This window comes from Phoenix dactylifera, chromosome 5 (assembly GCF_009389715.1).
Source record: "Phoenix dactylifera cultivar Barhee BC4 chromosome 5, palm_55x_up_171113_PBpolish2nd_filt_p, whole genome shotgun sequence".
Classification (NCBI taxonomy): Eukaryota; Viridiplantae; Streptophyta; class Magnoliopsida; order Arecales; family Arecaceae; genus Phoenix; species Phoenix dactylifera.
In genome coordinates this window covers 2486411-2508541 of record NC_052396.1, presented here as the reverse complement: position 1 = coordinate 2508541, position 22131 = coordinate 2486411, and the positions used below count along the sequence as shown (strand labels likewise).

General features: G+C 39.4%; 2 protein-coding genes across 2 annotated transcripts; both read right to left on the bottom strand.

The window, feature by feature from the left end:
* Positions 1 to 934: 934 nt before the first annotated feature.
* Positions 935 to 3867, bottom strand: LOC103704654 (putative kinase-like protein TMKL1). Its single transcript, XM_039126491.1, has 2 exons — positions 3136 to 3867; positions 935 to 2269 (listed from the first exon to the last, which is right to left on the bottom strand). The coding sequence occupies exons 1-2, from the start codon at positions 3632 to 3634 to the stop codon at positions 1680 to 1682; spliced, it is 1089 nt and encodes a 362-aa protein (XP_038982419.1). The 5' UTR covers positions 3635 to 3867; the 3' UTR covers positions 935 to 1679.
* A 3088-nt stretch (positions 3868 to 6955) lies between these two features.
* Positions 6956 to 21819, bottom strand: LOC103711674 (phosphatidylglycerophosphate phosphatase PTPMT1-like). The gene is given in 9 exon segments (XM_039126490.1): positions 6956 to 7572; positions 12381 to 12470; positions 12547 to 12629; positions 16200 to 16263; positions 16265 to 16294; positions 18212 to 18334; positions 21169 to 21195; positions 21197 to 21252; positions 21255 to 21819. Coding segments are annotated over 9 exon segments (1023 nt in total). The 5' UTR covers positions 21400 to 21819; the 3' UTR covers positions 6956 to 7167.
* Between the last annotated feature and the right edge of the window lie 312 nt (positions 21820 to 22131).

Below are 22131 nucleotides of genomic sequence, written 5' to 3'. Positions count from 1 at the left end.
GTTGCTTAGTTGCAATGCTATAGTTCTTCGCCGACAGTCTCGCACATTGAATAGTTAATTTTACTCTAAAACTTCAAATTTGTATTGCACCGAAGAATATAGAAGATCCAACCTGTAATGAAAAGTATACTCATCAGCATTTTTAACTGATAGTAACATAATAGCTGATAAACAGTAAAGTTGCTTGAGCAAGGTTCTTTTTTGACGAAATAAAATAGGAATATAAAAAATTATTTCCTTACCAAGGTTATAAGCATAAATCATTGTTTCAGACCTTGTTGCTTTGGCTGATAGAGAGAGTAAAATTTCATGAATTTAGAATCTTCAGCAGATTTCACTGCACAATCAAGTACTCAGTATTGCAAAATCATGACTTGTAATTTCAAGAATCATACATGGTCATTTGAAATCAAGTGGTTCTAGATCCGAATGCACGCAAATTATTCTTCACAATGGTCTAACAGCAGAGTTATTCCAGGGATCGAAGTCAATATAAAAGCTTCGGAGAGCTGGCACGGCACAGGAGGAAGTAACATGGTTGCAGCTTCCACCTAATCTGGCAACAATAGAACTAGAGCAACAATTGGCAATTCATTATGTTTCAGAAACCAAGCAATTGTTGATTGGCATGGGAACTACGTTTTTAATATTGCAATAACTCGTAGCTCCAGTCTTGGGACCCCTGCCTGAGATCTCCAATTTATATACATTATTCTTGTCCAACTTAGGAGTAGCCAACTGAATATTTTCTTTAAAGACTAGTTTATAACTAGTAATCTGTCCACTATAATAAGAAAGCTTATTAAACCGACCAAATTATGTGAACCCAGCATCCAGTTGGCAAAGTTCATGAAGACAGTTGGTGACATGTAGCTATGGAAAGGTGAGCTATCACTTACTACATGCATTGAGGCAAATAAAAAGGACCACTAGATAGAGTTTACAACATTTATTAGAGCTTTTGAGTATGAGTATGAACTTCTTCCACCATAGCTTACAATAAAGTAATTAACAACAGTAGTACATAATTTTACAGAACCATAAGGACGAGGTCATGATGTTTTGTAAAGACAAACCTTCAACTGTGTAAGTTTAACAGGGAATCTTTGTAAATTCACTCCTCCCTTCAACCATGCATGTATGGGAGCATATTACAGTGCATCCCAAAACATAAAAGTGGTCACAAGAAGTGAGCCAAGAATCTGAGTTAAAAGATGACCAGTAAACTGATGTCACAGCTGAAGCAATCTCTCAATGGAGCTCAAACAGCCATTCAGAAGAGTTCAACAGTAAAGTTCTTCAAGCACCAAAAGATCTGTCTCTGTTTTACACACCGATTGTGGCGTGTCCTTCCTCAATTTGATCTGTAAAAAACTATGCATGCGAGTGGTTCAACTTGTATGTTGCACTGTTAGTTCCTCAGAAAGAAACAAACCCAACCCCACCACCACATGGATCACTGAGAAATCCACCACTCTCATCCAGTTGCTGAGACTTCTGATTCGAAGGCCACAAGGCATGCCATTTTGCTAAGCCATATGTAGATAAGGTTGCTCAGAAGAAAGATTTAATTAGTCGCCATCCTTCTGTGTCAAATATCCTTGTGGTTCTTGACATCTTCATCAACATAACATCACGAAATTCCAATTCCCTCAAAGACTAGTGCAAGGTTGGAGATGTCACTGCCCAATTTCTTCGAGCCTTCTGACAATGCACTTGATATCCGGTCTCAGGGCAGGTGTAGGAGAGCAACAAGCCATTGCCAGTTGAAAGAACATCTGCAAACTGTCCTCGTTAGTGAAATTTTGCTTCATACTTTGGTTGATGAGCTCGGCCGAGTTCATCGCATCAGGGACTTTGTGCTCGCAAACCAAGTTTCTCAAGGAGGTGGGCAGATGAAGATCTTGAGAATGCAAGAATTTGTTGTTCATAATTTCCTTCCGAGCAAGCAACTCGAGTAAGACGACCCCCAAGCTGTAGATATCGCTCTGTGTGCTGGCGTCCTTCATCTTAATCAGTTCTGGGGCTTTGTAGCCCCGAGCTGCAGAGGCTTCGAGCATTTCCTGTACTGCTGCTGGATTCAAGAGGAGGTGCAGGCCAAAATCTGAGAGGTGAGGCTGCAAATCGGCGTCCAGCAAAATGTTGTTCGACTTGAGGTTGCCATGGACAATAGGCCTCTGCAGGGCAGTGTGAAGGTGATGGAGTCCCTTGACGATACCCAGAGATAGTTTATAAATGACTTCCCATCTGTGGGATTCAGCAGCTCCATCTGTAGAGGTTTATGAATCAATAAGTCCTTTAACGATTGGATTCATTGAGCTAAGTTTGAGAAATCAGGAAACAAACAGGAGATCAAACTGCCAATTTTTCGATATCAAAGGGCAAGAAAATTTGTGCCACGAGACTAGCATTGCAGCCAGGTATCTAACGACATAAAGTGAACAAAAACATCAGATAGGCTTTCTCCAATACCACAGAAGGCGACATATTAACGGTTTAATCGAAACAAAACTAAGAAAAAATCCAAAATGATCCTACTCTAAACAACAGCTTGAGAACATCGAAGTCTAGCTTAATTTAATTAACAAGTCGATAAGAATCAAAAGAGTACAAATTCATCAGAACATTTTAGTTCCAGACAATTCCAGTTCATCCATTTCTTCTTCCAAAAGTAAGTTTTTATCCCCTTTTCTTCTTCTCTTATGGCAAAGCTATAGCCCGAAAACCCAATGCTTATTCCCTTCCTGGAACTTTCAAAATATGTTATGGATGTCATTCTCTAAATTCACAGAAGGGAGGTGTAACCTTCTAAATGGAAAGACCAAAAGAATGAGCTGCTATTCGGTGACATTGCAAATAGAAGAAGAGAAATTAAAACTATACAGTTCAAACGAACGAATCAAAAGAAGAAGAAAACGCCATTGAGAACAAACAAAGAGAAAGTGGAACCATATAGTCCAGACAAACGAATCAAGCACAACACTTAGAAAACCCATTCAGTAATTCCAAAAAAAAATCTTTTTTTTTGTCTTGTTTTTGCGATCGACATACTCAATTTCTCCCAAAGCTGCAAACTTTGTACGAAAATCAGCCAAAAGTATCAACTTTAGAGCACCAAGGAATCAAGCAACTCACCTCGAAGGAATTGCGACAGAGTCCCGACGGAATAGAACGGGTGGACGAAAAGCGTCTCCCCTCTTGGCCCCGCATACAGCGCTCGCATGGGTACCAGATTGGGGTGGCGGACGTGCCCCAGTTTCCGGACCGCGAGGAGGACGTCCTGGGTCCGGCCGACGCAGGCCGGGCGGACGAACCGGAGCAGCACCACCGAGCCGCTCCGCTGGAGGCTGGCTCTGTAGAGCGTCGCGTAGCTGGACTTCCCCACCACCTCCCCCGGCGCGTCCAGGATGTCGTGGACGGTCAGATGCTCCCCTCCGGCGAACCTGGTCAGCTCCTCCGCCTCCTTTTCCCCCTCCTCCTCGCCGCACCCAAATCCCCCGCCCTCCAACGACTCCCTCTCCCTGCTCCACCCGAATCTCCTCCGAAAACAGCAGCACATTGCGTAGAGTAGCAGCAGAACAAGAAATGGAGAGATTACGCCGAGAACTATCTGGATTTTTCGGTGCTTCTCCATTTCTTAGCTCTTGGAGCGGCGTCTTCTCAGAAAAATTCCATTTTTGGCGGGGAAATATGATGCAACGAGGGGATGGGAAGCTTCAGATCTGGGAGGATGCACGGATGGATCGTTACCTGAGAACCCAAGTGATTCTTCGGAGTTTCTTGAGAGGAGTGAAGAAAAGCTTCCATTTTTTATACAGAGAAGAGAGAGAGAGAGAGAGAGAGAGATAAGGAAGGAGCTGAGTTAGATTGATGACACTTGTACCACATGCAATACTCCATATTTATCGAGTTAAGCCTAGCTGATGCAACGGTCATCCAAAAAGTCGGAATTGATTTATTTACGATAAAATATTATTTGTAATTATCTAAAAATATTTTTTTTAAAAAAATAACATATTTCAACTAATAACAATCGTTTCCGCTGCATGGAAACTATCATAATGGAAAATAATACTTATTTAATATCTGCTACGTGCATGTCATGCGGCAGGGTTACGAAACAGTTACCGTAGCCGTTTATTTTAAAACCACGATCGGCACGATCCGAGCAGGGCTAAAGGTGGTGGATTTGCCGTCGAGTACTTGAATAGGACGGTGGTTTCAAAGTATGATTGGGACATGCACCGTGTTCAGTGGGAAATGCACCGTGTTAAGTGGGGAATGACACGGCGGCCAGCGCTGAATTTGGAGCCTGCCTCCAAGGAGATGTGGTCCTGCTGTCTGCTTGGATATATATATATATATATATATATATATATATATATATATAGTTCTATATTAATTATTTATTAAAAAATTTAAATATTTATATTTAATTAAAAAATTAAAAAAATAGCTATTTTTTGTTTTAGTAAAATTCTGAATTGTTACAACCAAGAAAGATGGCTGGAGGCTTTTAATGGAGTGTTGGGAAAAGAAAAAAACTGAAGGGGTCTTGAAGGAGAAGGTGGTGATTGATACTTTTGGCTTGTGAGGACAGTGAGATCGCAATTTGCGAGGGGTTGGTGGGGTGGGTTTGTAGGGCTTAACATGGTACACCATTAGTTTAGGGTGGCCATTCCACGCATAATTAGTATTCATGGTGGGTGGGAAAGAGAAGCCATGAGCTGTAAAAGAAAATGCATCTAAGGCAACTATCATGCCATTTCTCCTCTCTGTTGATGTTATAATTAATATGCTCCCATGACCATTTATATTTTACCACTGTGATGACAGTAGCCAGTCACAGTTGGATCATTCTGGTGGCGACAAATTCTGGTAGTATTCTTCTCTAGTTTCATAATATTGTATTTTCTGATTTTATTAGATGGGTTTTTCTTATCACAACATATAGAGAGGGAAAGAGGGGTGAATGAACATGCAAGTGACATCCAAGTAGAATGTTAAGAGCCACACTGCATTGTATATAATAAACAAGCATTGGCACTTTAAAATTTAAACTGAGCACAGTTTAGGGATCACGTCAGGTTAAATTAGTTGAAAGTTATATCCATTGCTGCAACTTAGAATTTGGGTGTAGGATTGCTATTTGCAAGGATGAGTCCGAAGGAAGTGAAGTGGTAACTTCATACGTGCAAGGAGGCACCAAGATAGATATCTCAGATGATGTCTAGGTTGTTAGGTTTAACAAGGTTGGGTTGCAAGCAGTAAAAACGGATTATGTACGGGATTGTTGGCTCCGTTTGGGTTTTGGTTGCATAAGCCTTCATGGCTTCAAGCCAGCATAACGTAAGATTTTCTTAATCCAAATCTCACCCAAGCAAACACGTTTTGGATAAATCAAGTTCCAAATTAATTACAGTGTGGATATGTACAGGTTTGGGGTAGCCTAGCCTTAATCGAACCTTTGTATAAACCAAACCTCTTCCCCTTTCTTTACATTCTTTTAGTTGAAAATATATCTTCTTTAATCCTGCATGAAAGAACAAACATAATTGCCTCATAGCTTCTTTTATTAATTGTTGCCACGACATCTAAACCTAACAGTGAACCAGCTATAACATATCGCATTTTCTGGCAAGACTAGTGCACCATCACATGTATGTTGAGACACACATTAAGCTTGCAATGCTAGCCAAACAGTCTGCTCACTGATTATTTTCCCAAAAAACGTGGAGGTAGGAGAAATTAGTCAAAGTAGGACAAAGATGCTAAATATTTCTCAACGCTGGATGCCGCGAACATTCCTTGCCATTTATCCATGTCACCCTGGTCTTCGAATCACCCTTGCCATTTTGGAACCTAGATGTAACTGTTTTACATCTATACCAGGCCACCACAAATTCAGCCATGGGAACAGAGTTAGCCGCGATCGGAATGGATGCAGTACATAGTACTCAGCCTATTTGATTTCGAATAACAAAAACAGCACCTGCAGAATTAGGCCGAACAAACTCATCAAAATTCACTTTGAGAAAGTCTAGTTCGGGGGGCTTCCAGGAGAGTGATTTGTGAAGAAAGATCTGCAAACTTGCGAGATATATGACAGCCTCAGGTGCCAGAATCCTTGAGCTTTGTAGATCATCAAAATTCTCTCTAAGCTCCACTCTAATGTTTCTAAGACTTTCGCCATTCCCTTCTTTCTATATTAGCCAAAGAGTATAAGCCAAAAGAAATTGAGCTCCGACCATCACCACTGAAAGCAAATGGTCGATTGCTTGATCATAGGATTGGATCCTTGCCAGTTCTGAATTTGGAATCCTCTGCCAAAATAATGACACTGTTGCATTGAAACAGTAAATGATCTAGAGTTTCATGTTGGCTTCCACAACATAAGCCAGTTGGGGATACATGGAAATTCTGACCGCCAGAAAACTCATGGTAGGAATTTCGGGTCTAGGGCAGTGAAAGAACTGGCTTCATATCTCATGGCCACAGTTTTTCTATATCAATTTTTAATATACCAAGCCTTCTCATTCAAGCGTCTGGGTTAGGATTGAGAGGCAGGTGTCTCTCCTTGAAATTTACAAAGACAATGATACTAGTTTTATTCTGCATCATTTCCAAATAAAATAGTGCATGGTTGATTATAAAAGCAAATACAATGGCAGACATCTCTAAAAACTAAAGCTTTCACAAGAATTTAACCTCCCAGCAGCAGCTGCAGGGAACAAGTTAACAACTTGGAGGCAGCTCCCAAACTACACGAGTGGTGTCCTTTTCAAGCACTAAACTGAATCAAGCGGTGACATTAATAGAAAGTTGAAATGAGTTATTTCGAACTCATCTACAGCTCAGGCATTCAGACAATGTAAAAGTTAGAGAGTATGTTTATGAATGCCCGAAACAAAATGTTGACACGAACTCAATATTAGATCATTGGATATACACAAGGTGACAAGGAAGAGGATGCAGTATGAACAATGCTATTCATTATCTCTTTACATATTGCTGTAGAATTTATTTCATATGTACAAACTGTACTCATGCATGCAACAAGAAGCTCAGTCTTTTTCATTCTGCTTTCCCAGCTATGCTAAAGCTTGTCACAAAGGCCTATGGAAATTAAGACACAAGAAAAAAAAGGATTAAAAAAAAAAGACATGATTATAATTTCACCACCATTCCTTGCAACAAACAGGGATGTCCATTTCCTAGCTGATCAGCTTCCAAGGAGCAGCTCTCCCTCCCAATCTTATCAGTCAACAGTGTCTCCTGATGAGCATGGCACCGAAGCCAGAAACATGAGAACCTTGCAAAAGCTGCTTGGCCAGCTAACTGCACCCTGTATGCTAGGCCAAGCTCTGCCCATATGCTATTCCCCACATTGCTTGGTGCAACATCCCCATCATATCCATCAAGGTCAGATTCGGATACCACCACAAAGGAGCTGTCATCAAAAGCCACGAGTTTTTGAGTGGTGACTAGCACCGCTGACTTCACAATTGGATTGTCCAAACAGCTAGATATTCCAGTTTTCTTCACCCTCAGTCTGTAGTACTCTTGGACAGCCTGCAAACCATATGCCAAAAGCAAATGTCAAAGATAAAAGATTCTTGAATGCAAGTCATCTTAGTGTGAAGTTGTGAACAATCAGTAGAGATTTCATTGCACAATTTCAAAGGATCTACAGTTTTGCCTGAAACCAAAAGTTGACATCACCAGACCAATTCTAACGCTTCAATAAAGTAGTATCTCAAACAAGTAATACAAGAATGAGTACATTTATGTAGCAATTAGTTAAATCCATGGCAGTTCCGAACTGGAATCATGTAATAGTGATGCATCAAATACAATGCATATTGGTCAACCAATGTATCTAAAGGTTTAAAGAACAAACAAGATTCAGATGGACTAGGGTATAGTAATTCAAATATACTAAATGTTTTGTGCAGTATTTCACCATAAATTTGAATCCTCACATAACCATTCGCATCAAGTTTGTGAACACTGAACAGTAAGCCCCACATCCTTGATGCAGCAGCTTCAACTAAGCTAGGTTGGCAGTTCCTTAAGCCACTTTTGATGGATTATTGGTAGAGTTTAATTTTGGAAAAGGATATACATGCTAATAAGTATGAAGAGGCCACAAGAAAAACTCTTCAATAAAAGGTACTTAACACTTTAGGACATGACCATGCACCAAAGTGATTTCACAAAAACCCTCATGGCTCAGGTGTGAAATAATGTCTCAAACTGTGTGAATAAAACAGGCACAATAAGACAATCTCTATGTAAGATGATAAACAGTCCAAGGTAACCAACTCCAGCAACTGCAAATTATTAGACACAACGTACCCTGAAAATGGCCTAACCTAACTATTAAGCTCTAAGTTTCCTATAGTAAGACCATCAAGGTACTTAATCTACCTCCTGATAATGCAAGTGCACAATGTTGACAAGAACAAGCATTGGGAAATATCTTTGAGACACTATTATAGTCTTCTCCCTTCCCAGTTGCTTGTCATTAATTCAAACCCTCCTCATTGTGCTGATACTTAGAATTGTACATTTCCAACACTCAAACAATATGGTCAACCTAACAAGTACCTGAAGCCAATTGCTATGCTCCTCACCAAGCCTGTGGGAATGATGACAAAACCATTCCCATCGCTTGCTTTGCAGATTAATTTGCTAAAGAGAGAAAGAAAAGAAACTCTCCCTTCATCAGATTTTTGCAACCAACCACTTGAATAGAAAGACACTAAAACTGCATCTCACACACTTTTTCTTGATTTAACTAGTTTACAAGCCCTTTTTCCTTCTATTCTTTTTAATAGTCAAGCTCAATTTGGTCTCTGACATTTTAAAACCCTGTCCTCCAAAACAATATGTTTATCATTGAAATTTAGCTTTCACCTCCTCCACAAAGGCATCCCAACAACTTGCAAATAACCCAGGGTAAGGAGCTCACGAGTAAATAATTCAAAACTCGCATCTTAGGAGCTATATCGTAAATGAGGGCCTTCTGAGTAGAGCATCTAAAAGTGGCAACAAAATGCATTCCATGAAAATCCAAGTGGCTTGTCAGAATTGGTAGCACTACAAATAAAATCAGCTAGATTTTGATATACAGATTTGGATTTTGAAATACACTGAAGCATATTTCTCCCAAAAGAATAGCAAAGGTTACCCCCCATGGTGATAGATTTGAAGCAATGTTAAGTTTCAGCCAGAATTCCAAAGGCAAAACCAAAAACAAAACCAGTGTCAGTTGGAACCAATCTAAAACATATATAGGTAAAATCAAAAATTTTTGGAGTTTCATCGGTTGGAACCAAAAGCAAAATCAGTTGGAACCAGCAGCTTTTGGAGTTTCATTGAAAACTTGCTTATGGGTCAAATCAATTGCATATATGGATAATCAATGCCACCATCATTTATTCAAATTCCAAGAATTTTCCCAAGATTAAGATTGGACTTTACAAGTTTAGCAATTTGTAGGTACTGTGAATTGGACCCTAAAGAAAGTTATAGTAATTTTTTTTATATAGGATTCGCTATCTTAAATCTTAAATTAATAAGCATTTAAATTATATGCAGTACATTGTCATCAAATAATAAAATGATGAATCACACTCAAAAACAATATAATGCTTTTATGCTTTAAAAAGGAAAAAAAGTGGCATACATACATGTGAGCGCGCATGCCATACATACATATATGTTTTCAGCATGCTACCACCAAAACAATAAACTCAACGGTCCAATCAGTGTAATATTTTTGAAATAAGAAGTAATTTGACTTGTAATCTAACATTCTGCTAATTTTTTATTTTTGTATATTTTCATTATTCTTGGGTCAAAACTACAGAAACTCAAGTTGATACTACTGAAAAAACGAAATGCATTTGACCTGCCCAAAAATCAAAGCTGAAATCAAGTTCTAAAACCAAGATTTAGTCGCTTAGTGTGAGCTAGTGAATAAGTAAAATTCGCCGGCTTGAGTTACTCATGACAAATTAAATGGAAGCTTGTTTGTAGTACAAACCAGTCCTACAAGGAAAAAAGGAAACATTACCAGATGACACCTTAGGGTTGTTTTCACTTAGTACCCCTTGAGTTTAAAAACTTTCAATCTATCCTTGAAGTTACTTATATGGCCCGAGCCCACCTGACGCCCAACATGGTTAAGACACCATCTAAGAGGACAAAATTACCTTTTCCATATTTAAAAATTTCTAATAAGTTAACTGAAGTTGGGAAAAGTTAACCGGGATTATAAATTATCCTTGGGATAAGTTATCCCAACTAGGATGAATTCATAGGTAAGACAAAGTGCTTTCTTATAAAGAAGCATCTGGTAACATCTAGTTAAGCCACCTTTCTCTAAGAAAGATTTGAGTAATACAGGATCTATACTACTTGGAATGCCGCTCATATTGAGAAATTCTGCCTAGTCTGGTGGCATTCGATCACAGAATCCCTTGACAGAAATTATCTTTCTCATCTTCCCATCATAATCCCCAACGATCTGTAATGGCCAGGGGGGCAGACAGGAGGGCGGCAGCGAGCTACCAAGCGTTGGCCTGGGCAAGGAAGCAGCAACCCTTGGCTACATTCTGGCAAATGTTTGTAACCGTCTTGTAGGCAATGGCTGAGCTCGCGAACGGTGTCAAGGTGGCCAAGGAAGGGGGCACAATATCCTCCTCGACAGGGATCTAGCCGTCCAACTATTGCATGACTGCTGCGGGGCCAAGGGTTCCCCTGACAATGGAGAGCAATGGAGGGAGGTTTTTGGATTTTTTGGGTATATAAGCATAGGCGGTGGTGGTGCAATACTGCAAGAGAGGAGGGAGAGATGGGAAGGTGAGAGGAGTGCCAATGGAAAGCACGCTGAAGGAGATTAGAGGGGATGGGCCATTGGTGCTCGATATGGATCCCAAGTCCACTGTTGACAGAAATGTGGAGGACGTCTATAACAAGGATCAAGCCACCAAGGAGGAGCTTGTCACCCCCTAGACCCTCTCTGTTGCCAGGTCTAACCCAATCTCTGTCAGTACCATTAGTTCTTCTTTTTCCCATGTTGCAGATCCAGCAAAGGCTCCACGACTACTTAGCTGGTGGAAACCATGGAATGGAGATATTGACATAGCCAAGGGCATGGTGTCAGAATCAAGACGAAGACTGCATCTTTCTGAAGCACTTCTCCCACCATGATGACCGAATCTATTTGGTCCTCCATTAGCTTCAGCTCTGCCTCCTCCCTGTCTTCTCCCTCGATCTCTTCCAACATTCCCACCACAAGGAAAAGTCCTTTTTATAAACTTGCTTCTGCTCTTCTTCTTTGTTTTGCTTTTGGGTTCTATATGAGGAGGCTGTGATGATTCCTTAATGAGGGTTTTGCAACGGCTAGGGAATCTTGGATGGTCTGCTGCTGTTCTTCTACAGGCAACTATTTACAGCTGTTTTGATTTATTAGTTGCAGAAAAAAAGATGAATCTAAGCCTTCTTTTCCCTTTCCCCTACTTAGTTTTTCTAATTTATGGATTTTTCTTTTTCAAAGTTTTGTACTGTTGGGGTTTCTTTAATTTATTTACTATGATTGGCATGCTCCAGCATTGTGGTGCCCTTCCTGCCACCACCTCAAAAACTCAGGAGCCTGAGAAGCACCAAACCCCTTTGCTGAGCAAGGCCTTATCTTAGTCAAGGATGTTTTAATATGGAGATTGTCATACGACAATCACATGATACAAGTCCATAAGCTCAAGTAAATGGAGACAGATGGCAGGACCATATTTAACCATCTAAGTAACTTCAGGAACTAGATCAAAACTTTTTAAACTTGAAAGGTAATAAGTGAAAACAACCCTAAGTTCAGAGTGTGTTCCAATAATTTCCCCAAAAAATAAGAAACAGATTATAAAGTGCTTATAACCGTAATTCTAAATGTTATCTATCACTACTACCACCGCCCTTTCCAAAGGAAAAAAAAAGTGAGGAGAAGGAAAAAGGTTTTTACAAAATATATACTGATAAACATATGTCTCAGTTCTGAACAGCCAAGCAAGTCAACTTGTGTGTAACTATTAGATAAGTTATATGCGCAGTTAGAATTATTCTGAAAACCTGCTAAAATGCAAATTAATACACATGTAGGGGACAACAATCTGATTTGTTTAATCTGTTTGGTGATTTATCAAGGAAGGCTTGATCCACTAATTAAATAGCAAACCATAATTTGATAAAGAAGAACCAATAAGATTTATCTTCATAATGGATAAAAGAGAGAAGACTAGAGTGTCTAAAATAACTGATGATGATAAAGATGACTGAAAAATAATATTTATCAAGAACCTGCAGATGTTATAATGAGTTACCTGCCACTGTGAAGAAGTTAAAAGAACTCTTGGCCTGCTTAATCTGACATATGCATATGCTGCACTAGGTGTCATCTGCCTATGTTGCACCTGAAAGATAAAATTCTATTAATAAAGATTTTACAATCACACATGTCACCATTAAAGAGCTAAATGCATGACAAACCAGGTAACAGAGAACAATGGTTGTGCTGCGCCCTCGACCTGCTTTACAGTGAACATATGTTGTTTTCCCACTGGATGCGTTCTCTTCATAGAGTCCACATAAATACATAAGTTCAACTTACAAAACAATATAAAGAAATCAACCAAAAACATGCAAAAATTTTTCACAGCTCAATCCCAAAGAACAGAGGTCCAACTCAGCTAGTAAGCATGGGAAAATATGAAAAGTGAAAAACCAAAAAGGTTTGATGGCATTATTGCAAAACATAGGCAGAAAAACTTATCGTGTCATCTATATCGGAAAGTGTGTTTTGGCTTTGGGTCTGCAAATTTTTCTTCCAAATTTCCATTGGTTTTCCAAACAAATCTTATTAAAAAAAACCTTTAATCAAGGTTTTAAGTACCAATCCAAACCGAGCTCTTTTTTTTTCCTTTTGTATGGGAGTGGGTGGGGGAGCAGGGTTTTCTCAGTATACTACTAAACTGACACATGGTATGTGTGTTCTATCAACTCCAGTAATGTACCACGGGCTGATATAGGAAAATACTATACTGTATAGAAAGATATCAGTATGGTGCTTGATTCCAAGACTTAATTTTGGTTATAATGCTATATGTCAGTAGTAATCAGGAACCAGGTGCCCATTTATCCCACATAAATGATAAATTTGGCATCAATACTCTCCATAAAGGAAGACATAAAGGAAGAGACCTTATTACTTACGCCACATTTGAAGACGTCTACGAATTCCCTATAGTGGAAGACGAGGATAAGAACGTATTCTGGGACGAGGCACAGGAAGTTCAGACAATGGAAGGAGAACCTCACTGGCTCCTCAATCCTTATCTCAGGAAGTCCCATCTGAACCTTCGCCGGCGTCAGAACGGGAGTCTGAAAAGTAGACAGCCTTACTCGCTAAGGGTGACGAAAAATATGCTTTGCATACGACCCCAGTTTCCTCTTTCGCCATGCTATCTTCGTTGGCAAACGGGTGGGTTAGAGCGAGCGCTGGCAGAGCGCAATGCTGATCAAACAGCCCGGGATACTCGCCGCTTCGGTGTTTCGAGCAAGGGTTGTCGCCCTAAAGAGCAGACAGCCGTCGCTGACACAGACGCACCCCAGAAGCAGACGAAAAAGAAATCCGACAAAGACAAGCCGAAGGAGAATCTTTCTTCAACTGCGCCCGAGGCTCAAGAGGCCTTGTTGGAGAAGCTGTTACTATCGAAACTATACAACAAGCCTAAAATCAAGAGTCTTCTGTTCCTCTCTCCTCGGTCTAGCCGGTAAAGGCTGATCGCGGTAAGGGCTGGTTACGATTGAAAATACACACTATTTAAGCGCTTAAGCTTACCATGATGATTGCAGAAGAGGAAGTACGACGAGTACGGTATGAAATAGCTTTAGGCCCTTACTTCGCTTATCTCTCTAGATACGGCATTACTGGTCTTAGGACTTTTTGACAAAAGCGCCAAAGCCTTGAAAGGTAACTGATGCAAAGGAGTTGTTCTCTTTTCACAAAGGAGTTTCAGAAACGACACTACGTCTAATCGTAGGAGAGCTGAGAAGTTTGCACCGATTAGTTAGTAGATTTCTTCTTTGACTTGACTTTCATTCAAGTTGCGGATGGACTTTTTGTAGCTTTTCTATCACGGACTTGACTCCTTCTAAGAGGATCAAACGATGCTCAACCAGCGCAGGGTCCAACCATGGCATGTCGCTATAGGAGACTCCCATCCATCAAGTCTCCAAGCAATGATCACTCACTCTACTTTATAAACTCTACACGGCATTCAATCATTTACTCCCGATCATTTTTATTGATCATTTTGAACATAGCTTATTTTCTTCCTTTTGAGATTTGGCTGTAGAAGGATCAAATTGTATCCGAGGAACAGAGGGATACAAAAAAGTAATAAGAGAAGCGCACAGGCCAATCAATCGTATCGGTCGTATTCTTAAATTTGGAGGAGTGATCCATATCATCTTGACTTGGTTCTGCTTGCCCTTTTTTTTAATAATACCGAGTCGGATTTTTCTCCTACCAGTATCAAATAGAATATGCCGAACAAAATCTTCATGTAAAACCTGCTCGATTTAGATCGGGTTCTTCGCCATGGTCGCAGAGCAGTTGACCTAGCTTAATGTGTTTTAGGTTGTTCTTATGCTATATGTTGTATCGGAAGATCTGTATGACTAGGAGGGCCAGTGGTAGGTGTAATTTACCATGATCTTTTAAACTGAAGCTTCTTTATGGCAGCGCGGGAGGTGGGTGCCACATTTCATTGCTCTTATGAGATGGCTCCTCTCTAAAGCGCCACGTGGTGGAGATTACGTGAGATGGCGATGTTTGCTGATTTGGCAGACTCTGGTTGGCTTTCCAAGGCTGTGGCGTGCATTAAAATGCTGAACTGATAGTTTGTTATGGATCCGCTTGGGGAATCATGCGTATCTGCTAAATTTTCGTGGATCCACTTTGATTGCCGATCATGGTAAGGTTATGGAATTAACATTTAATGTGGCTCAACATGAGAAAAAAATATTGGTTGGACTCAACGGTTGACCGGTCCAATAACCCTAGCAACATGCCTATATTGCTCCGTGTTCTCTTTCCTTTTCTTTTCCGGTGAAAAAAAAGAGAAAGAGAACGCCGGTAAATAAATGTTTGACTTGAATCCTAATAAATTCATGGGTGGGATGGCGGAATGAACCAAGAAAAAATTTCTTTCTTATGAGAGGTTCATGAATTGACTAACCCTATGAATGAAAGAGTCAATATTCGCTTGCGAAACCTTTATTTATTGGATATACAATTTTTGGCGCGATTCGATTCGATAGAGGTCAAAATAAGGATTCATTATATTCTAAAAAAAGAAGCATTCCCTCCCTCAAAAAACACCAATACCATCTCCTACCTCCACCAGTCCACCACACTTGATCTTGTGATTCCTAACAAGTGTCTCACCAACAAATATCTCCATCTATTTTATGTTTAATCAGGAGCAAAAAAGACTCAATGAGAAAGATGGCAATCTGTGCTTGATAAATTTTTTTTATATTTGTATCATATATTTTGACATTTTCTGTTTGTGAGATACACACAACATTTATGTGAGGTCTTAATTTTCCTTCCAGCTCATTTCATCATTTCTTTTTATTACTAAATATGCATTGTGCATGCATGTATACATGCTTCATTAAATAGCAAAATGATGTCCACTAGTTGAGGTTTGAATGCTGGTGCATGCGCATGGAGCAGGTGACAAAACAGAGCATCAGATTATATAATTGAAAAAAACAGACAATATGACACTAGTAGTTACGGTAATGTCATTAACTTCTAAATGAAACAACACAACCAGGATTCCTGATATAGACATAAGATGCTAAAAAATACCATTAATTTCTATATGTCAAGAATTACAAAATTAGTAATATATATTGTAACTTCTTGAAAAGGAATCTCAAAATAGCTTTTGCATACTAACGGATCTGTAAGTTATTAAATGTTGGTAAATCAGTGAACAGGACCTCACATATCAGGTCTAAATCCAACAATCCCACGACACTAAAGGACAATTACATCATAACTAAGGCAACATTGAAGATAAATTTATCTGATATGCATGTTAAAGTTGAACAAGGCAAATGCCTACCATGGATGAAGTCTACAGCTCGACATATATCTCCAAATGATGGGGCAAAGAGGTAATCTCTTGTTTGGTATCACCAAATGTCGAATCCCATGAGCCTACAATAATATTTAAAAGAAAATGCATTCCAAAAAAATGTATTATTAAATTCATATACAACCAATGAATATAATGAATTGCCTTCTACTTACTAGAGAAGAAAAATGACCAAATTACTTAAGTCATCAAAGAAAACAGTCATAGCCACTAAGGGTGAAAATAACACTATCAAGAAACAAGATGAAATACCAATAAACTGGAAGCAAATTCAAGAGATGGAAACAACAAAAGCTTAGAGTGCCCCCTAATTTGTTATTTTTTGACTTTTTTGGATGTATTTACACTAGAAGTGTATGAGTCATCCATTGTAGCAAAAAAAAAAGGGGGGGGGGGGGGGGTGAGAGATTAAAATTCAAAGAGAACGATCAATTGAAGCCTCCTCCCCAGCTACCAACCAGCACAAGTATACCTTTAAGTCCCTCTCTCTTCCTGTCATCTCCCTTTCACTCCCTCCACATCACTCATCAGAGCATGGTGGCAGGTCTATGGGCAACAGCAACACCTTGTCACCTCGTATCCTTGTTCACTGGAGCATGATGGCAAATAACGGGCAACAACTTCCCACCCTCTCCTGCTCTTTGGTGGCAGGCTGGCATGCAGCAGCAACACACCCCTCCCCTGTGCTCTCTCTCTTTCTCTCCCCATTCTCTAACCCTTCTTCATTGCAGGGAATAGCATTTTGCTCCACCAATCTGATTTCATCCTAGGGGAATCTGGGCCCTCGGATTCAAACAATCCACCACTGCCATGGGCATCCTCTTCACTCAGATCTCTCTTCCCTCTTCAGCAATTGAGAGGCTCAGATCCTAATCCTCGACCTCTATAATGCCAAAAAAAACACATTCTTTATATCTTTCTCGTCCCGCTTTTCTTTCTTGAGTTCATTCTTTGTTTTGGATCTGTAAGTATTATCTATTTCCCCTTATTTTGTTTCAAGTCGGTTCCAAATAGGGAAAGCAGTCTTCAAAATCCCAAATGTGTCTTCTCCCGCTCACCATTTGATTCTTGAGATTTCCCGATTAGTAGATGCCCTTCTTTTTGCTCTGATTCAGCAAAATGGTGCAGTACAACAATATCAACCTCGAAGTTTGGCTCTAGGTATATCAATCTGCCCTTATTTACTTATTCTTATTTTGCCCCGCCCTCTTTTTAACGATCCAGTCAGGGTTAAACTGATGGGTATTTTATGACAAATCTCACCCCGGTTGATATGATACTGGGTGTGATACAAGCTCAGTTATGTAATTGTAATACTGGTTTGTTAGTAACAAGTTCTTTGTGGCAATGAGTTCAACATGAATCTGAAGTTGAAACAGTATCATGATTTATTTGTTGAAGCTCAACCTTGATATTGTAATGCTGATTGCTTTTATCCATTTTATTATTCTTTGTCTTTTGTTTGCATGAATTCTTTTACAATTTTGATATAAAACTTTAATCTATTTTTTATATATAACTAATTAGCAACTAATAGTATTTATTGCATCATCATGATATCATGATTCAATTCTGCTCAACCCAACGGTTTAACTAGCGACCCATGACCTGCCCCCTTTTCTGGTTTGATGAATGGTACAGTTTTTAAAACATCGGTTGCCAAAGGCAGGACATCAAATATCATGTTAAATTCAAGATTATATAATTTCAGATTGTGATCAATATGGTAAGCTGCGGTAGCTCCAAATCCTCTTGAAGGCTGCGATTCCTCTATGTGTTGCTGAATTCAAGGGCCTGTAGGTACACACAGAACCAATATAACCAAATCATCCTTTTCCTTGTGTTACCTTTCTCAACCAATGTAAAATTTACTCTGTCACATAACAAAATGTCAACAGATAAGGAGAATAGCAAGATGCCTTGCAAATAAATTTATATGATGCATATAAATTAAGGGCAACAGAAAATAAAGTACTTACAAGATATAGTGATGTAGGGACCAAAGTCTCATATGGTTCATTTAATGTGATAACTCCACAAACACCAAGTTGCTTTAAGCAAGGAACATCACTAGGGAATGGAACAGCACCTAACAGTAAAAACTGATGGCAGATACATTAGTCTAAAAAAAAAGTCATATAATAACAAAGCACATGTGGAGGAAAAAAGGAAAACCATGTTCACTCCTGATTCTTTACCGTCCAACTGTAGCCACTCATTTTGAATGCTTTTAACCATAGAAACCATGTGCGAACTAAATAAGGATAATATTACCGTCCAATTTCTTTGCTTTCATACATCACAAATCGACTGCCTAAATTCTATGATTTTGTTGGTTCATTGCTAGTAAGGACAATATTATTATATCCATCAAATGACATCCATTAGGGGTGATCCACTTTGAAACTGCCACTCTATTATCAGAGATCTAACCTAGGCCGACTCATCAAACCTACTGATCTCCACTCTCCACTCCTATAGAGCCTCAATCAGTGCTCAGTAGGGGCCAACAAGGCTTGCATCGTGGTTGACAACAATCAAGGTATCTCCCTCTATCATCTGGACAGTCACCTAATCACCACGGCTATCGCAGAAGCTAAGAGAGCATCTATCACTTGGGGTCACCTACGCTATTTGATAACCATGCTATGTATTTAAAATTTAGTGTATCTTAGGTGTTTAGGTAATGATACATGTTTTTCCAACCTTAATCATTTGTGAACCATATCAAGGATGAGCCTTGACGCAATAGTAAGGTTGCATACATCTGACCTTCCTCGAACCTTGCATATTGGGCCATCCTTTTGATCATTTAGTTTAACCATTCTATAGTTTTAACTATATAATAAAAGAGTAAAAAATGAATAGAATAATCTCAACTAGGGAAGTCAATAGTTATGTTGGTTAATCAAACGGGAACGAAAATCAGAGATTGGCATACTTTTTTAAGAAGCTCCACTGTGAGCCTATTTTGTGAGAAGACATAAGACTAAGAAGGTCCCATACATGACTGATCAATTCAACTTCATGTTCTATTAATTCCAATAAACAAGAGAGAGAAGAGAGAGAGAAGTTTATAGTATTGTCTATAGAGGCATATCTAAGGTTTGCCACACCTCATGCTTCGAGATAAGGCTCTCCAAAAGCACCATAAGACTCACAGGTAAGGCTAATATAAACTATAAAGCGAAGAAAATGCAACAAGCAGGGGACTCATCTGATGTGCATATCTTCCACATTATATTATGCTGTTCATGGGTTAAATACACAATCCTATTAGTTTAGCTACCAATGAAAGAGAAGGGAAAATCTTGTATTTTTTTATTACATAACATGTACTCTAATATTATGACTCAGGTATGGTAGGATATATTATTGTGCATTTTCACCATTTAGAAAACAAATGTATTGAACAAAATTTTAGAACCTTATCAAGAATGTTAAGCTAATGAAGTTCAAACTCATCTAGGCAAATGGGTTGGGCTGGATTGGATTTTGGCATGCTCCAGCTGATCCACATTTGAAGGGTCAAATTGTGATTCTGATCCCAATTCATTTACATTCTGGTAGGTTTGATCAAGTTTCAACTTTATTTTGCGGCCCAACTGGGTTTTTTGGGTTATATCAGGTCAAAAAAAATAATAATAATAAAATAATAAAACACATATATTGCAAAAGAAACCAACAACCGTTAAAACATTGAAGCATTTTCAAAAACCCATTCCACAAAAGATAAATAATAAGCACATATAAATAATCATTAAGAACACAAATCCATGAAGAACTATGAAATTACAAATAACAACACATACTTCTTAAAACCATATCTGAGCCACATTTGAAACAAGTAAAAACTGAGCCTGATCTAAATGACTTCACTTTGGATTGAATAAGGTCATGTTCTGGTCGGTTCCACATCATACGTTTACAACCCCAACCATAACACTGATAACTTTTGACTGAGTTTTCACATGTTTTTTTCTTTTAGTATTCATTTATGTATAAAGATTAATTCAGAAAGCTTTTGTTTCAAATTCAAAGGTTTACTAATCAGCCTCTTTTTTTAACCCCCTTTATTGAGGTCTGAGGAAAATAATAATTTACCTGTAATGGCTGACTCTTTCTCCCAATTAACTTTGTTATTGATTTTTTAAATAAAAGCCAACTTGCTGCAACATTTAACTCAATATCGAAAACATTATCCACAGACCATGACAGGACAGCAATCAACCAAAATATGATTGAATTGAATATTTTCATGATTTTTGTTTCATATTGCTTACTGACTTCTGCCCGGCATCCATCGCTAGATATGCATTAATACCGAAATCCACGTTCCTCCCCTAATTAAAAGCTTTAAAAAAGAGTACATGTCTCCCCACCCTCACAGTTATTTGAACTCCCCTCCATGAAGCAAACAACTTCAGAAAAGAAGAGTGTACCTCTCACTTTTCCCAATGTAGCACCTCCCTATAATCACTCTAAATCTCATAAACGACAATCCTAACTACTGAAACTTAAAATCTTTCCCTCAATAATTTTCTATTTTATTTCTTTGTGCTAACAAGTATGAATTTACCATCATAGCAACGAGACATTAATCTTCAATTTTGTGCGCTGCAAATAAATACATGGGTTCTAATAAAACAATGCGGATTCAAATTGTTTTTCCAAGAAGTATTTTCTCGACAATAAATTTCTCAATGATAAATATCAGGACATTTCAAGCTTGATGGATCTATAACAAAATCATATATTTATTGCATCTACAATCCAACAATTCTTGATAGGCAAACAGGAGATGATTATACGCATATAAATAGCTATAATCAGGCATCGAAAGAGGGAGGGGAAAAACCGATATAATAAAATTAACAAAAATCCCAAAAGAAAAAAATGCAGCATGAGAAGGAGCTAAAGAGAGAATTACACAAACCTGGTCGACCTCATCCCACCAACGAAAACTCGGACTGGATCTTATTCCGAAGGACATTATACAAAAGAGTCGGATAGAAGAGAACCGAGCCCCAACCCCAACCATAGCCCTCTTCGCATCCAATAATCCAACCTTCTTGCCATTAACCCCAGCAACCGATGATTCATCTTCCCCTCCTCCTCCTCCTCCACCGCTCCCCGACTCACCCTCGGCTAATTCCTCAATATACATCCCCCAAATCCCCGATTTCCCTGATCCAATCTCAAATCCCAACACACAAACACGAATTCCCCAATTCCAACGGCCGAATCCTTCACATCTTACAGAATCCACAGGATTCTCCCGCAACCCATTGAAAAAGAAACGATTCAAGCGATAATAGAGGGAAAAGAAAATCCTTCCAATCAAAGAGAGATAGCATCAAAAGGCGACAATGGCAAGAAATAGAAGGGAAAAATGGAACGGGAGAGAAGGAGAGAGCTAGAGAGGGGAAAGAGAGGAATCCTCGGCCGCAAGCTATTCTTCTTTTCTTGGTCTCAAATCGAAGAAGCCATCTCTCTCTCCCTCTTCCTCTCCCTCTCGATCCTCGAAACGAAAAGGGCGGTCTCTCTGCGACAACTACCGACCGTGACCTGTCCCACCGCGCCCTCCACCGAGCCAAAATAGAAGGTTAGGTGATAACAGCGCCCTTACCTGCGTCGCAGATCCTTCGATGGAGGTCACGTGTCTATGGCCTAGATCTAACGGCCAAAGAGTTGAACAGAAGGTGCGAGTTGACGTTGACCGTCGGATTTTGGAACGGAGGGGTGGAACGGACGGCTCCTGGTGACGGGGGGGATACCGGAGGGCACGTGTTTGTCGAGTGGGGTCTAAGCATCTCCGTGGGCCGCTGGGCCCCACCATCGCCTATTATTACTGAACGGCGGTGATTGATTGATTGATTTGGTCGGTCTGGACGCCACG

What these genes read in the sequence shown, in the direction of transcription:
- LOC103704654 (XM_039126491.1), bottom strand. Translation starts at nt 3,634, where the DNA reads ATGGAGAAGCACCGAAAAATCCAGATAGTTCTCGGCGTAATCTCTCCA. An exon ending in TCTGTCGCAATTCCTTCGAG is followed by an intron (nt 2,270 to 3,135) that starts GTGAGTTGCTTG and finishes AAACCTCTACAG; the next exon opens with ATGGAGCTGCTGAATCCCAC.